At 37.2% G+C, this 16898-nt stretch overlaps 2 protein-coding genes across 2 annotated transcripts in view; both read left to right on the plus strand.

The window, feature by feature from the left end:
- The window catches only part of GOLM1 (golgi membrane protein 1), a 217097-nt gene that overhangs the window by 109648 nt on the left and 90551 nt on the right, over positions 1-16898 (plus strand). The window lies entirely within an intron of this gene.
- The window catches only part of AGTPBP1 (ATP/GTP binding carboxypeptidase 1), a 52053-nt gene that overhangs the window by 28484 nt on the left and 6671 nt on the right, over positions 1-16898 (plus strand). The window contains exons 21-24 of the mRNA XM_086629030.1: positions 710-839; positions 1207-1338; positions 3057-3233; positions 8635-8795. Coding sequence (XP_086485156.1) covers positions 710-839; positions 1207-1338; positions 3057-3233; positions 8635-8795 — 600 coding nt within the window. The remainder of the gene's footprint in view (positions 1-709; positions 840-1206; positions 1339-3056; positions 3234-8634; positions 8796-16898) is intronic.

Raw genomic sequence — 16898 nt, forward strand, 5'->3', positions numbered from 1 at the left:
TGTCAACAAAATAATAAAAATCAAACCAGTTATGGATTTGAGTAGAACTCTGTCTTTATATATGTATATAACAGAACACCTGGAATTAAATCATTTGGAGTACAAGTGAAAGCTTAATACATGGACAATTCAGAAATCTGTCCCAGCAGACACAACCTAAAGGCAAATGTACTGAAGATGACTGCATGAGCAAGAATTTCTGAAGTTTAAAGTTCTTGCTGATAGTGATTGAATACAGAGATGATCTTCATTTGTTGGCTGGGTTTTTTAGTTTGTTTTGTTTTGTTTTTTATTTTTCTCACAGCTACTTTGTCTCCTAACAACTTCATGTTTCAAGTCTTAGATTTCTGTTTGACAGTATTCTTTATATTACAGAAGTAAAACCACCAAAACTGTAGATACTATATATTCAAAATTACTGACTTTGGACTAGCTTTTGAATAGAATCGCAAGCCTTCAAATAAGCAAGATTACAATTGACTTCATATAAGAAGCTACTTCTAATTTATTTTTAGGTTTTCTGTAACATAACTTAAAAAACCCCAAACACTTCTATTATTTGGCGTGTTAGAAAACTGAAGTTTGTTTCTTACCAGACTCCTTCCAAAGAAGCAGTGGTGATGAGGAAAACTTGAGGTGGGGGGGGATGCTTACTTAAAAGTATCATAATATAGACTACATCATGCGTTTTTCCACCCCCCCACAATAGCCACCGTTGCTCTTTAAGTGGAGAAGATTTAAACAGACAGTGGCAAAATCCAAATCCAGATCTGCATCCCACTATTTACCATGCTAAAGGGTTACTGCAATATCTGGCTGCTATAAAACGTTTACCTTTGGTGAGTATGTGTGTGTAAGCAATTCTGAATCTTTTTAACCTTGTCTATGTAGCTAGTCTGTAAAGTAAACCTTTTAATATGGTCTTGTAAACTGTGTCACACTAAAATTTGACTTGGAGAATAGGTCTTCTGCAAACCTTTAGATGTAAATCTGTTTCCTTTGCTAGGGTAGAAGGTTAAACCTTTCTTAGATGAATCCTAGGTTTTTTGTCTTAATGCAGAGGTCAGTTATATAAGGAGTTGTGTTTCCTAATTCTATGAAACTTTCAACAATACAAATAAAAATTTTTGTTTCTCCTTCTGTTACTTTTATAAAATGTTAATGCCATGTGCCTTGGCTTTATTTTTTCCACATGATTTATTGTAGGTCTACTGTGATTATCATGGTCATTCTCGTAAAAAGAACGTATTTATGTATGGCTGCAGCATCAAAGAGACAATGTGGCATACAAATGTTAATGCTGCCTCTTGTGACCTGATGGAAGACCCTGGTTACAGGGTAAGTTTGACATTTGTACCTTTTCCACTGGGCATGAATTTGGAATATACTTTTCAAGTAACTTCCGAATATTATTCTGCGCATATAGCGACTTTATAGCATAAGCAGACTTATTTAGAATGATCTCTTTTTAATTGGTGAGCATACTTCAAAGTATTCTGAGAGCTTTAAACAGTGTAGACTAATACGGCTAAGGATTTAATGTTAGTGGAGTGCTTTATTTTTCTGGGTCTTTGTACCAATATGTGCTTTTTTGTGTTCAACATTACCATTATAGTAAATAGGTGCAAAATATGCTTCTGTGTGTTTGTCATTACTGGATGAAAGAAGAGTCATTTAAGCGTCACAAACAATATTCTAGCAACAAGAAAATAAAAATACTGAATTGCTCTGAGAAATACTCATTTTTATGTATGGAAAGAGACAGCATTTCTCTTATAAGGATGTTTAAGTTAAAGCATATGCCCCTAACACACCTACATAATAAACTTGTACAAACAGCATCCACTGCGTTGTACCAGCGCTCAAAAATTCCGAAAGATTTAAATTATGTGTTACCTGTTTCTTCTGTGTAACTCCACTGCCGCCTCGTGGCAATTGCAAATCTGTGCAACCTGGTGCACCCAACCCCCTTGTTTTTTTGGGGAGATGCAGAGTTAAGCTTGAAAAGCGCGTGAATGCGCGTTAAAACGTTTGTTATGCATCCATGACTGTAAATGAGCACAGATTCTTTCCGTTTTGTTGTGGGTGTTTTTTTGTGTTTTTTTTTTGGTTGGGGTTGTTGTTGTTTTTTCCCCTCAAATCTTCCTCACTTAAAAAAAAAATTCTATTGCTTCTTGATTTTCTTATGTGATTTCCTGGATGCTGAGTCCTACGCCGTTCACGTCTGCTGCTCAGGACGTTTACATGGGGTTTTGTCACTTCAGCCTGCACTACCATAGTGCACAAAGACAGTAGTCAAGGAGAGTTGTGGGAAAACGCCTTTTGGTTTCAAAAAAGCAGACTGAAATGTTTGGGCAATGTATATTAATGGTATACGTACTACTGAAATAGTCAATTCGAAGCAGTCGTGTATTTGGCTCAACTGATGCAAATAAAAGCTGGAAAGAATGTAGTCATTAAGCATTAGTCAAATACATACATTTGCAACTGTTGTTGCAAATGTCAACTGTTTCTTGTCTTTTTCCAAAGCTGTCGAGTAAACAGTTATATTGAGCTTTGATTCATGTTCTTGGAGTTAAATGTGCACCTAGTGCTCTGCTGAATATGAATGAATGTTATGTGTTCATAAAATACTGCCTATGTTAAGTCTGCAAATTGGATTGTTGAAACAGTCTGAAACTGAGTTAAATTAGTTAATTATATGGGATATGTAGTACATTTAATTTGCACCAAACTAGCGTGGTGAATTAGGAGGAGATGGGGACCACTTGAGGAATTCTTTTGTATCCTGATTCTTACCCACATGACCAACACTTAGTTTTAGTGACTGAATCTGAAAAAGAGGATTTTATTAAGTAGGAAACGGCAAACCTGTTGCCACTCGAACACACTGACTTTAGAAATCTCAAGATGGAGAAATGTTTTTGTTCTTGTTCTTTTACTTCAAATTGCAGCAAAATTTTCTGAGAACAGTTTGTGACTTCGTATTCCGCTCCCCCCTGCTTCCATAAGTGAGATAAAAGAATCGCTGTATTTTTCAAATTGTTGTCCCGCAGGCACTCCCCAAGATTCTGAGTCAAACTGCCCCAGCGTTCTGCATGGGCAGCTGCAGCTTTGTAGTGGAAAAGTCCAAGGAATCAACAGCAAGAGTTGTTGTCTGGAGAGAGATAGGAGTGCAAAGGAGCTACACAATGGAAAGCACATTATGTGGATGTGACCAGGGCAAATATAAGGTAAGGAAATATATCAGTTAAACTGTTCCTGCTTTATAATTTCTTCCATTTGCATTGGCATCTTGTTCTATAACCCCACTTGCTTGCTTGCTTTAAACTTCTAAAAAACTTTTCTAAGATCTCTGTGTACACTGTTAGAGTGAAATTACATAATTTACAATATTATAGGTTGCGTAACAGTCTTCATCTGTCACTTAAAAAAAGACACCTCCACAGAGTACATTATGCTTATTGGCCGTTTTAACAAGATTAATGTTAATTAATTATTGCTTGTAACACATATATATGCATGTAGTTTAAAAAATCAGCTGTTCTTACCAGTAGATTATTAAATTGGGTAGTAATAAATACCAATGCTAGAATAAACATTTTCTTTACCCGTGGTAATCTTAGACTTCACCATGGCAGGTCATGGTTCTTCAGCAATTATTTAGTGTCGCTTACAAAACTTTCCTGTGTAGCTGCAGAAACAGGCTTATAGATTGAAATATCTTCATATTGGGTTACCAGAACTACAAATTACCCATCTCTGAGCTTATCATAGTTTTTTGATAAGCTTCTTGACTTAAAACTTGTTTTTAATTTGTCTCCTTCAAAAGGGCTGGATAATTTGAAAAGAAAAGAAAAGGTGACCCTGTTTATAGTTTCTCACTAAAAGAAAACTTACTTCAAAGAAAACATTTGTAGGGATAAAAAGGAGAACCACCACCCTAACATCTGATCTTTGACTTCTGTCACTAGGTAATTTTAGCTACAAATTGAAGCAATTTTTTTAAAATGAACGCTTATGGCAAAAGTCACATTTTCCTCTGCTTGAAAATAGAGTTTAGGAATGCTAATCAAGAAAATTACCACATCCTGAAATAAAATGCTTGACAAAAAGGTGATCAGAAGACTGGGATCAAGGGCGGGGGGCAGGAACAAAAAGTTGGTTCAAGGTATATTTCATGTATTAATCTATGCTCCAACACCCATGCTTATCTCCCTAGGCAGAAGGAAGACAGGTATTTTGGCAGGAATTTCAGTGGGTCTGTAACTACTAAATGAATGAGTTAATTTTGTCAGTTAACCACAGAAACATTTTCCTGCTATTGTCAGACTATTCCATTATTCCTCAGATGACACCATAATTGAGCTTTAAAAAATGATAACTCATTCATCTTCGTTGTTTTGAAACTTCCAGAATACTCTTACAAACATGAACCTTCTTGGCTTTAGTGATGTTGCTACAGAAAATTCCTAAGAAAGGTGAATTGAAGAGGCTTTGTGGACAAACTTCAGAAGTGCTTAACCTGCAAAGCCCTTCTTCAGTAAGGGATGAAAAAAATGGCTGAATTCTGTGGAAAAATAATTTGCTCCAAAAGGAACAGCATTATTCTATATAATACAAACTAGCTGATGAGATCAAATTGCTGTTCTGTCGTTTGTTTTATTTGGAATAAAACAGTTTGTGAGGTCTTAGTTGTCCTCTAAACATACAGGAAGATTCTTCACTTTTTCTTCACTATGTTATCTAAATGTATCTAAAAGATCGGGTGATTAGGCAGAACAAGAAAAGAGCAACATTTCTCCAATAAGAAGGTCAAAGAGATGAAAAGACTCAGTCCTGTATTTTGTGTGTGTGTGTGTGTAGGAAGTGGGGCCAGCAACTCTGTGAATAGACTTGTGGTATAAATTAAACGACGTATTTCATAATATGTTATTTCAAAACAGAGAGGAGTTAAACTATAAATTCCCGCCCCTCCTACTTCCCACCCCGAAGTATGTGACAGTTCAGATCTGAGTGACTGTGTATCGGGTAAAAGGTCTGAAGCACTTTTCCAGCCTTCTTCTGGTTGTGTCTCATCACTGGATTTTGTTCAAAGCAGAAAGGAGATTACTCAAAAATTCTGTTCTTTGTGGAAGAAATGCTGGATCTTTGCAAAGCTTTATCAGCTTTTTTTTTTATCAGAACATCAATTTTTCTTTCTATTATTTTTTATTTTACTCAGACAATGGTGATGCTAGACTGTTTCCAGCCAGGAAGCTGTTGAACTGAAGGTGGCAATTCTTACTTGAATTTAGGATCTCTGGTGACAGTTATCTCTGGAAGAAGGCTTGTTTTAACTGCTTACATGGGATCTTTGTAGTGTGTTGAAAATTAATGCTGCAAACATTGCTCAGTCATCTGTGATTCAAGACATTGAAGAGCAAATGTTCAGGTGAAAAGATACTCCAAGACCTGCTATGGAGGATTATTAAAATTCTAGGCAAAAGATCAATTTCTTCAACAATTCATACCACCTGAAAACTGAAATCAATCCCTTTCCTGATTGGAGATTAGTAAGTTTGGGAGTATTGCTTAATTTTTAAGTTAATTGAAAAGATTTTAATGTCTGGAAATGTTACAATGCACATAAGGAGAAGAATTCAAGAGAGAAGGATTCGGTCAATGAATTTTGTCAGTTACCATGATCCTTCTGTTTCTAAATTTTGAGTTCTCAAAAATGATCACATCTTTGTGCCTCTGCGGAATAAGAAAGCGGAACAAGAAGGTGATGTTTTGCAGTCCAGCTGACTTCTCCAAGTCTCAGTATGGCTGTTTTCAATTTAGTACATATTACAGGAATATTCTTCTCAACTTGAGTCTGTTGTGCCTTTGTTTTTTGTCTTTGCTCTCAGGTAGCAAAGTTCATCACTTAGACACTCTATTAATGTGAAGATATTTTCATGACATGCTTAGTAAGGAAGGCTTCAACTAGCCATCTGAAATGTTACTGTCTAGAAGACAAACAGTTGTATAAAATGTAAAGAAAAAGGAATGAAATTTCTCAAGCTACTTACAAGTAGCTTGAGCTTAAAAGCAGTGCTTGTTACACTTAAGGAATTTTAATAGGCCACAGTTAAAGGTTCTAGAACAACAGCTGAAAGTGATTAGAAGATCAAGAGGAAGAGCGTAATCAAGGCTTCAGTGAAAATGAACTTCACCTCAATTCCCTTAGTTAGGGAGACTGTTTATTAATATTTCCTGAAACAGACTTTGGGCCTCTTGATTTGTGGAAATTAAGAGATTTGGCTGATGGAAGAATAACAATGGAGTGAGAAATTTGGTATTTGAAATTGTGTGATGTTGCACTCTCCATTATTATTTAACGAAATGATGGAAGCAAATCTAGACTTTGGCACGGGCTTTTACTGCAAGTACACAGACCCTTCAGTATAGTAAATTTGATCTTTATCATCCAGTTATGCACCTCCAGTCTCATCCATTTAGATCTCTAGTTATATCCTCTTTCTGCTGTGCTGAAAATAGCAGCCACTGGACATGCACACGCTATTTATCTTTCTAACAAACATCTTTACACTTTCTTTCGTACTGTACTTTCATCCTTTTTCGACTTAGAGCCACTCCCATTGTACTGTCTATAAGGAATCTGCCAACTAACGGTAACTTCTTCAGCAACAGATGTAGACAATGATTGGAAAAATTTCTGAACCATCAAGTTGTGCACGTTAGTAATCCGTGTAACAGTGAGATTACTGTTACCCTTCTCGTTCCTCTTCTGCATACTTGTTGCTTCTTGTCCTTAATGTTATTTTAATCTCTTTGGGGCAGGGACTGTGTCTTCCTGTGATTAGCGTAGTGGAGCCCCAGCTATGATTGGGGTCTTCGAATGTTACTGACGTGCAAACAAATACAAAACAAAAACAAAAAATTGGCCTCTGTGGATAAGGTACTGCATTGGGAGTGAGGAGAACTGATTTCTGTTCCCAGCGGGGTCAGTGACATGCTGTGAGACACTGTGCAAATCGCTTCAACCCTCTCTGCCTCCATTTCTCCATCAGTAAAGTGAGGATAATTCTTCCTTTATTAATAAAGTGCTTTGAAACCTACAGCACAAAAGCATTATAAAAGAGGTAAGTAGTATTACTATTAACAATAATACTCAAATATCCAACACTTGTTCACTGCTTACAGGTTTCCATACCGTTAGACTGGAGGATGGCACTGTTTAGAGCAGCAGATATAGCTTTAGCTTTCTTGTTACTAAAAAGCACCTTGTTTATGAAGATTACTGAGGAGAAAAAAAAAAGAACTCACAAGAAAAATAACATCAAACTTTCCACTTCTTAAGTGTGTGTATGTTCGAAACAGAAGTACACGAAGAATGTGCTGACTGTACCATTTCTGGAGCAACATAACACTTTCTTTTAAACCTTGCTTTTTAAAATAGAGCATCACTGTGACACATATACAAAGCTTGTGTGTGCGTGTTTTAGCTTTTAGTGAAAAAAATTCTTACTCCATTCTTTGTGCTTCATGTATTTTCCTGCTTGATGACTTGGCTTGCCACCTATTCCTGGTTCTTTTGCTTCCCTGCTTTTTTGTCAAAGCTCCTTTTTAACTACTCTTTACTTTAAGAGGCTTAGAAGACCCAAACTAAAATCCTTTTAAATCCTCCTGAGATGCAGAAGTTGCAAAGCGAGAGATTGAGTTGGGTTGTGACATTGAATTTGTTACTATATATACGGTCGGTACTAGCCAATTCCATAATTGTTGAAGGTTGCTTGGCAATATCATTCTCTTTTCGTAAGGTAGTTGAGATCAGAGGTTCTACATACTGCACTGCTGGCTAAATTAAAAGTGTAGAATTATCTGATGGGAGGCTTTATTACATACGTAAATGTGGAGAATATTACATAAGTTCTACCTCCTAAACACTCTTTGCAGAGGAAAATGCCTTGGTATGGCATTGGAGTTAGAAAAGAGCTATGGCTTTTGATACTTTGTATTTTTGTTTTAAATTAGTAAATATGTGAATGAATGCTTTCAGAATTAACACATGTAGCCTTTAACTTACAGGAGAGAAAGAGATGTTTGTGTCAAGGAGTAGCTTTGTTGTCTTTAAATAGTCTTATTTATGTGTTAGAGCACAGCAAACAACATGATCACAGCTACAATATGAATTCCATCAGAATGAAAATAATGAGTGAACTTCTGTTGAAGAATCCTGTATTTGAAATCTTAGTGTCTGAAATTCCTTTCTACAAGTTTTGTCTCAGCTTTAAAAACTAATTTATATTTATAAACTTGGATATGATCTATGTCTCTCTTCCAGTGCCACTGGGTAAAGTCCTGTCAATACTAGTGGGCTAGAAATGTAGACTAGGAAGCTCTGAAGAAATATGGATGTGTCCAGAAATATCTGTTCAGCTTTAAAGGAATCATGTAGTTATGCTCTGAGTTTTCTCTGATACTCTTGCTAAATATTCACTGTCTAGTTCTTATTTGCTCTGTCTTTAGAGCAACAGAGTGTATTAAATAAAATAACAAAATGTGTTTTAAATAGTAATTCTACAGTATATGTGGGTTTCTCTGCATGTACCTATATTGTATTTTTGAATCTTATTTTTAAATTAGGGATTGCAGATAGGGACAAGAGAACTGGAGGAGATGGGAGCAAAGTTCTGTGTTGGCTTACTGCGTTTAAAAAGAATGGCTTCACCTTTGGAATACAATCTGCCTTCTAATCTGTTGGATATTGAAAATGAACTGATTGAGTCAAGCTGTAAAGTGACAAGGTAGTACACATTTATTGTATTTACTTTTTTTTTTTTTCAGGAAAAATTTCAGTTTCTCCAGTGAGGTAAAGATTCTGTCAAAAATTTTCTTCCACTCATCAAAAATAATGTTGATGTGTTGTGACCTGTGTAAGAATAATCTGATTATATTTGAAACATGTTATGCTAATTCAATTGCTTCAAACTTTTAAAGAAAACAATAAATACAGAGTTAGCCCATATGTCACATTGTTGCTGGGATAAACACTTGAAATTTTAGTGTAATCAGGGAATTATTATATGCAGTAAAACTCAGTAGGTCTTAGGTCTCAATCGTCTCTCTGAGAGCATTTTTTTTCATCACTGGCTAGAGTATTAAAAATTTATTTAGTCAGACTTGAAGTACATGAGTTAAAGTGCTGTAAGAACTATAAGTTTTTCTGCCAAACTTTTTTTCTCTTCTTCCCTCTCTAGTGGAGATATATAACAAAATTTTAAAAATTGAAAATGTGTGAAATAAGGTTTGAGTCAGAAAAGAAAGGTATTGTATCTGCTCAGTAGCTAGCATATTAAATTGCTAATTCTTAAAGCTCTAGGTAGGCTTGCAAAAGTATGCACACTATTGCATATTTCCGTACATGTAATTCAACTCTCAAGTGTCCACATGTACGTGGTAATTGGGGATACACAGCAAATAAGTGATTTCAAATGTACAAGCATCTCTTTCTGAAAATCTGGTTAAAGAGTAAATAAAGCAGAGTTCCAGACTTCAGAAAAGCATTAAATCAGAAAAGAGTAAGATGTACACATTATAATATGTTACCACTTGGCATTCTTGGAGCTGAAAACGTTTTTATAGTGGCCTTGGCTGTAGCTTGCACTTAGCTAGAGCAATACTGTGGAAATTTGAGGGGAAAAAAAAAATTACTGTTTTTGTGCAACTGAAACAATGAGGTACCTGAGACTAAAACATTCATTAGATGCTAAACTAATGACCAATTTGTCCGTAGACCATACAAAACTAGCAGAGATATGGCAGGGCATCTGTGGTACCCTGTGGAAGAGGGAAATGATGTTTAGTTCCAGCGTTTAAACACATAAATGTTATCAGAATGTGGAGTACTGAGAAAGACTGGAGCTTGAGTTCATACTTGGCATTTACAGATAGTGATGAAAAGTGAAGTATAAGCTAAAAGGTGATAAGAACAATAGGAGTAACAATAGGAGAGCATCTAAAGCAAGTGGTTAAAAGTGTGTGAAGAGTCGCTCTGATGTGTAGGTATCTATCACTCCATTGATGGCTGGATCCCCCAGTATCATTTGCTCACTAGCAGAGTATTAGCATGTTCTTAATGGCCAGATTTCTACTGTCAGATCAAGCTTCGTGCTTGGGAAAGACTGAGTTAGTGATTCCTGTAAGAGATAAGATCAGAAAAGGCTTTGGAGTAATGCACTGCCACCAGCGCGTAAGCCTTGCTGAAGTGTAGGTGGACGCATTGGGGGAGAATCATACAGCAGATGCTGAGAAAAGCAGAAAGTGCTCTGCAACTGTCGCAATGGTATTAGCATGGTGTCTCCAGTGCAGGTGAAACACAGCATTTTAATTACTAAGAATACCTTGGTGTTGTTTACTGTACTAATGTGACATTGATACCAAAACAATGGAAGCAGCAGAGAGCAGTGCTCAGCGTTTGTAACATTACTGTTCAGTGTATCACTCTAAATTTTCATTTGATGTTGTATGAATTACCGTCAGCTTTGTAAGATAGGGTATGAAAGTGTAAATGAAATAAGCGTTTTACACTTTCACAAGTGTAAAATCAAATCCCACTATCTCTATTGTGTGTTTTGAAAAAAAAAAAAAACCACAAACTGGGGGTGGGGAGGGTAAACTGTGAATGGTTCAAAAAATGTCTGGTTGTGGTCTCTGACAACCTGCTATAGGTGGCCCTGCTTGATCAGGTGTGTTGGACAACATCACCTTCAGAGTTTCCTTCCAACCTCAGCCATTCTGTGGTTCTTTGAGTCTTTAAGTCTGTCCTCAAAAGACACTGAGTGCTGATGTTGTAAGCAGCTTCAAATTGAAGTGCTAATTTAGGTAATTAGGATACAAGGTTCTAAAATCACAATCTAGTTGCATTTCTCTCCCTCAGAATTTTCACAGCCAAGCTCCTGATCCCTTGGTATTTCTGCCATATACGCTTTAATAATTTTGTAAATATGAATTCTTACATAAATATATGCCTGCTGTAAGACAGTTGCACTCGACAGCTATTGTGGTTTGTCTCTAAAGGATAGTCTTTCAGCAGGGGCACATGTTTCTTGAGTTCCTTGTGTGTATTGGTGCAGCAAGTTGAACTTCAAAACATAATACTGACATGTTACATCTATTTATCATACTTTTCAGTTTTTAACAGTTTTACTTTTTTTTTTCATTTGCAGCTACTATTATATGTTAATGATACTACAGTATTTTTCCCATCCATAAGTGTTACATCATTGCCAATTTTATTAGAACGAGGCTTCGGCATGGAGAGTGCCTCTGACTTGATTTTATATTTTTTGGATGGGGCTGAGGAACATGGGGACTGTTTTATACTGGATTTTCAGAAAGCACTAATAAAAGACTTATGACTGCAAAAACCCAGTGTAGTTGGCTTGGCACATGAGAGCATAGATGAAAAATAACTTAAGGCTTGTAAGGTTAATGTTATTGAGACTTCACACGGAAAGGTTTATAATCCAGTTGCGTCAGGAAGGTAATTGGTACTCAGGAACTTCAGAAAACAGGAAGGTTTAGTCTCTATCCCAAAAGCCCAGGTCATGAAAATCACAAAAGTAATTGCACAGCAAGACAAAATTTTAAGGTGAAGAGGGATCACTGTTCAAGTGAAGAGAACACTGTTAATTCAGTGTTCTGACAGCGAATTTGTATTTAGAAAAAGTTAAAAAAAAATACTTCCCCTAATCCTGACTTTTGGGTGTTACACATACAGATGCGGAAAGGTAATAGCAAATGCTTCTGTACTACAGAAATTATAATTTTTATCAGATAAGGAACATTGATATAAGAAATAATGAACTTATTGGAGAAATCTGTTAACAGCTGTTCAGATTTTTCTGATGTCTGATGACTTTGTTTCTTAATTTTAAATTAAATCTATTAAATATGAATGTAGTTTAATAACACTAAAATAGAAAAATATGTAACATGAAGTGAAAAAATAGGTACCTTGCTCTCAGTACTCATTTAGCAGTACTATATGTCTATGTGAGAATCTGTGACAGAAAAACTAAATGTGTAAATTTTAACACCTTGTCTTTAAAATGTGCCATCAAGACTGAAATATACTGTGTATTTATACCTGACTCTCTATAGGTTCTGACCCCATCTTAAAGGTGATTTGATAATCATAATTGTTTGTACAGAGATTTATTTTGTTGAATCCTGTGGAAATGCTTTTTATATCATAAAGTAGGATGGGAATCAGACACTTAATGGGGAATGTTTTTCAGAGAAAAGTGCAAAATATATTGCTGTCTGTGTCATTACTGGAATATTGACCTAATACCACACTGTCCCTTTTTTTCAAGTGTGAATTTTCTTAAACTTTACCTGTAACCACAGCAGCCTCATGTACAGCCACTGAGTTGTCTTTATTTGATGGTGAATCATCAAACAGATTTGTTTAACCAAAGTCACCTAAGCAATCATCTCTAATTAAAAACATTGAAAAATATTTAAGTACATACTACTTCGCCTGGCAAAATGTTTCTCTACTAAATCTAGAACAATATGACTAGATTTTATTTTTTTAAAATTATCATTCTAGTATCCTTCTGAGACCGGAAGGACCCATCTCTATGTATGGTAATAGGAATTTGCTATCCAGATACCTGGGTTGACTCCTTTTTATTTTGAGAGCTGTGCTGTGTGCCATAGAAGCCATGTATGTACATTGGGTTTTTTATAAGCAAAACACAATAATTTTGTTCACAGTACCTTCACTATCAGCCTTATAGTCATAGGATGGTTTGGGTTGGAAGAGACCTAGAAGATCATCTAGTTCCAACTCCCCTGCCATGGGCAGGGACACCTTCCACTGTATCACATTGCCCAAAGCCTCATCCAACCTGGTCTTGAACACTTCCAGGGCTGGGGCAGCCACAACTTGTCTGGGCAACTTGTTGCAGAGCCTCACCACCCTCAGAGTGAAGAATTTCTTCCTTTAGATCTAAATCTCCCCTCTTTCAGTTTAAAGTCATCACCTCTGTCCTATCACTATACATCCTTGTGAAAAATCCCTCTCCAGCTTTCCTGTAGGCCCCCTTTAGGTACTGTAAGGCTGCTAGGTCTCCCGGCAGCCTTCTCTTCTCCAGGCTGAACAGACCCAACTCCTTTCTGCTGGCATGAGGCTCACTTACAACTTACTAACTCTCTTCCACATCATGACTCCATAGTTTTCATAGGCATTAAATATTAAAATAAATTTGAGTCAACTTTTTAAATTGCTTCTACAATCTGCTTAAATTTAGATTGTTATAACTTTACATTGAATTTTAAACAGGCGTATTTTGAAATGGAAAATTATGTACGGTTAATTTTTAAAGTTTCATTTAAATGAAAAATTTGCAGAGAAGTTTCTACTTTTTGCAAGAAGAATAGAGAGCATATTCTCCAAAATGAGAGTTCTTACCTGCTGAACACAGAGTAAATTGCAAGATTAGCTGACCCCACAAGTTTTTCTGCACAGAAGTTCAAGGTCAGACACCTGAAAAATAAAAAAACTATTCTGGAATAGTGGCCGTAGTTTTGGAGAACACTAATATAGGTAAAAAGGCAAATAAACTACATGAAGTCTCAGCAAAGAGGCCATGATATATTCGGATGTATGGCCAGGAGAAGGCTTAGTACAAATGGAAAAACCGATATGCTGCCGCCGGCAGCACCAGGGAATCTGTGGGTATAGTGCAGGGCTACCACTCGGTCTCTGATGACCACTGCTGAGCAGGAGCTGATGACCCAGGGACCACTGAGTACAAGATGTGAGAATGAATTCGAGTTTAGGAAGATCTTCACAAGAAAACAGGCTGAAGAAGTGCAGTCTACTCAGTTCAATGAAGAAAAGATTGAAGGTTGACTCCTTTTTAGTGCTTTCTAAACTGCAAGCAGGCAAAGACAAAGTGCGCTTAAGTACTAGATATCAACAGCTAGATACACTAAAACTAGAAAATGGGATTTTTTCTCATCAATCATCAGAAGTAATTAGCAATTTAAGAAGTTTCCTCAAGATTGAGCAGCTCTCAGAGTCGAATTCAGGGCTGAACTACAAATGCTGCTCTCAGCCAGCACTGACCAGCCTGAGACAGGAGCTGCTTGATCTCCCTTTAAGCAGCATTAATGGAAGCAAAGTGTAATAGTGCCTCTTGTTCTTAAAATCTATGAAGTCCCTGCTAATTTGCAAGCAAATAATGTGAATTACATTTAAAAGTAGCTCCAAAAATCAGCTCTTTTGAAAATTTACTGCATGGTCTTATGCCACTGTCCCAAAAGTTAAAATAAATAGAATAATGCAGGTCTTTCAGGTTTCCCTAAAACTGGAAACTCGCAAAACGTTCAGGCGTTTGAACAGAAAGGAGGTAAGGGCGTTCTTGTGTGACTTGATCTAGGTGGTCCTGCTCAGGCAGAGGGATTGGCCTAGATGATCCTTTGAGGTCCCTTCCAATCCCTAACATTCTGTGATTCTGAGAAGGGCAGAAGGATGGATTTGTGGTGTCAGCTGCTATTTCTTTCCATGAGAGCATTACTGCCAACTTGGAGGTCAGACTATTGGAGTGCTTCTGTCCTGCTTTTCCATTCTTTTACCTGCTTAGATTCCTCCCTGTTAACTCTGAATTCACAATGATAGTTTAATGACATCGTCAGCACACCTATTATGTCTTAACAGGCATTCTGGATTTTCACTGGCTTCTGACTGTAGCCATTTCCACCTAGAATGCAAGAGGTGGTCTGTGGCCATCTATGGTCTAAGACACAGCAAACAGAGAACACTCAATAGGACAGAAAAACTGTAGCACAAGACTTTCACAGGGGTAAAACTGTCACAGTGCTTCATTTAGGTGAACCTATTAAACAGTACTGAAAATAGCGACATCTGCCTGCACTAGATTAGTATGGTCTGTTAATGAAAGGGGAGAAAAATCTCTTTTGCTGCAGGTTTTTAAACAATCTCTGGCTCCTAGGGGTAATTTTGTTCTGTCTAGATTAGGCAATAATCATAGAATCATAGAATGGGTTGCGTTGGCAGAGACCTTAAAGATCATCCAGTTCCAACCCCCCTGTCGTGGGCAGGGACACCTACCACTGTATCACGTTGCCCAAAGCCCCATCCAGCCTGGCCTTGAGCACTGCCAGGGATGAGGCATCCATAAGTCCTCTCTGGGCAACCTGTTTCAGTGCCTCACCACCCTCACAGTGAAGAATGTATCCCTTAGATCTAATCTAAATCTGCCTTCTTTCAGTTTAAAGACATTATCCCTTGTCCATTCAATACACACCCTTGTAAAAGGCCCCTCCCTCTCCAGCTTTCTCGAAGCCCCTTTTTAGGTACTGGAAGGCTGCTAGAATGTCTTCCCGGAGCCTTCTCTTCTCCAGGCTGAACAAGCCTAACTGTCTCAGCCTGTCTTCATAGCAGAGGTGCTCCAGCCCTCGGATCATCTTCGTGGCCCTCCTCGGGACCTGTTCCAACAGGTCCATGTCCTTCTTTTGGGGACCCCAGAGCTGAATGTGGTACTGCAAGTGGGGTCTCACAAGAGGAGAGCAGAGGGTCAGAATCACCTCCCTTGACCTACTGACCACGCTTCTTTTGATGCAGCCCAGGATATGGTTGGATATAAAAATACATTCAACATAATCATTTATGTTTGCACGGTATCCATTATCTTCTTTCATTCTTTGCTAAAGTGATTAATACTGCTGTAAGTGAAATTAAGAGATGGTCTAATTTTTGTTTTCAGAGGCTGATAAGCCGAGTTTTGACATATACCTTAGGCCATCAAGAGTTTTTGCCTCAATTACTTGGACAAGTCGGTCTAGAGCATAGCAATTTTATTCTATAAAATATGCCCGTATTTAATAAATATGCCCATATGACAATTGGGATAGATATCCTTGTGGTTCAAGTTTCCTATCTTTGGTAGCACTCATGGTGTGTCTCAGCAGAAAGTTCAAAAACCTGTTCTGTTTATCGATGTTGACACTCAAGTGGTAAGTCTCATGCTATTTATTTTTAGGGATGGGCTCATATTCAGAACAGAAACAGATATTGTAAAGCAGGTCGTAGTTAAAGGTCAGCTCTTTTATAGGATAATGGAGATACCATGTTCCTCTGGATATTATTTTAAATAAATTTTAATATAATAATCTTTTTTAATGAATTCTATTGAAATCCACTTTGACCTGTCTCAGGTAGTACTGGATGAGGGTGGAGTGGATAAGTATTGATGAGATCTTTCCTTCTCAAAAATAAAAAGGAATATTCAGATTTTAACAGCAGAAGAGAAGTGTGGTTCAGCATGGATTTTCCTCTGGTCTTTAAATTTATTTTTTCTTTGAGGGGTGGGGACCGGTTCTATTTAAGCAGTATATTTGTGTGATCACTGATCAAGTTTTCAAGGCTATGCTGTATGTATTTTGTGCAAGAAAAGGAAGACTGGACACTGCCTCAAGATTTTGCAGTTCATTCAGATTGCATAATCATAATTTTTCTTGTCATCTTGAGGGTGTGAGAGGCACTCCAGAACATTTTTCTGTAAGGCTACAACTAATTTCCATAGATATGATGAGTACCAACTCCTACTGACACCTCTAATAAGCTTCAGCAAACTCTTGAGCTTTCCTTTTCCCACTTCCCAGTCTGATGAAAACGAAATGTAGAGAAGCCTGTAGCTGGTATTTCTAGGTACTCTTACAGTTGAAGCACGGGGGAGCTGGGCTCTCTAGCTGTGTAAGACCTCAGTGCTCTTTGGAGGAAGAGATTGCTTGGCAGGGTTTTCTTTCTTTCTCCCTCTGGTAAGAATCTGGCTATTTTTCTGTGCAGCAGAAGTCTGTCTTTCTGTAATTGA

The sequence above is a fragment of the Tauraco erythrolophus genome, chromosome Z (genome assembly GCF_009769465.1).
Source record: "Tauraco erythrolophus isolate bTauEry1 chromosome Z, bTauEry1.pri, whole genome shotgun sequence".
Lineage (NCBI taxonomy): Eukaryota > Metazoa > Chordata > Aves > Musophagiformes > Musophagidae > Tauraco > Tauraco erythrolophus.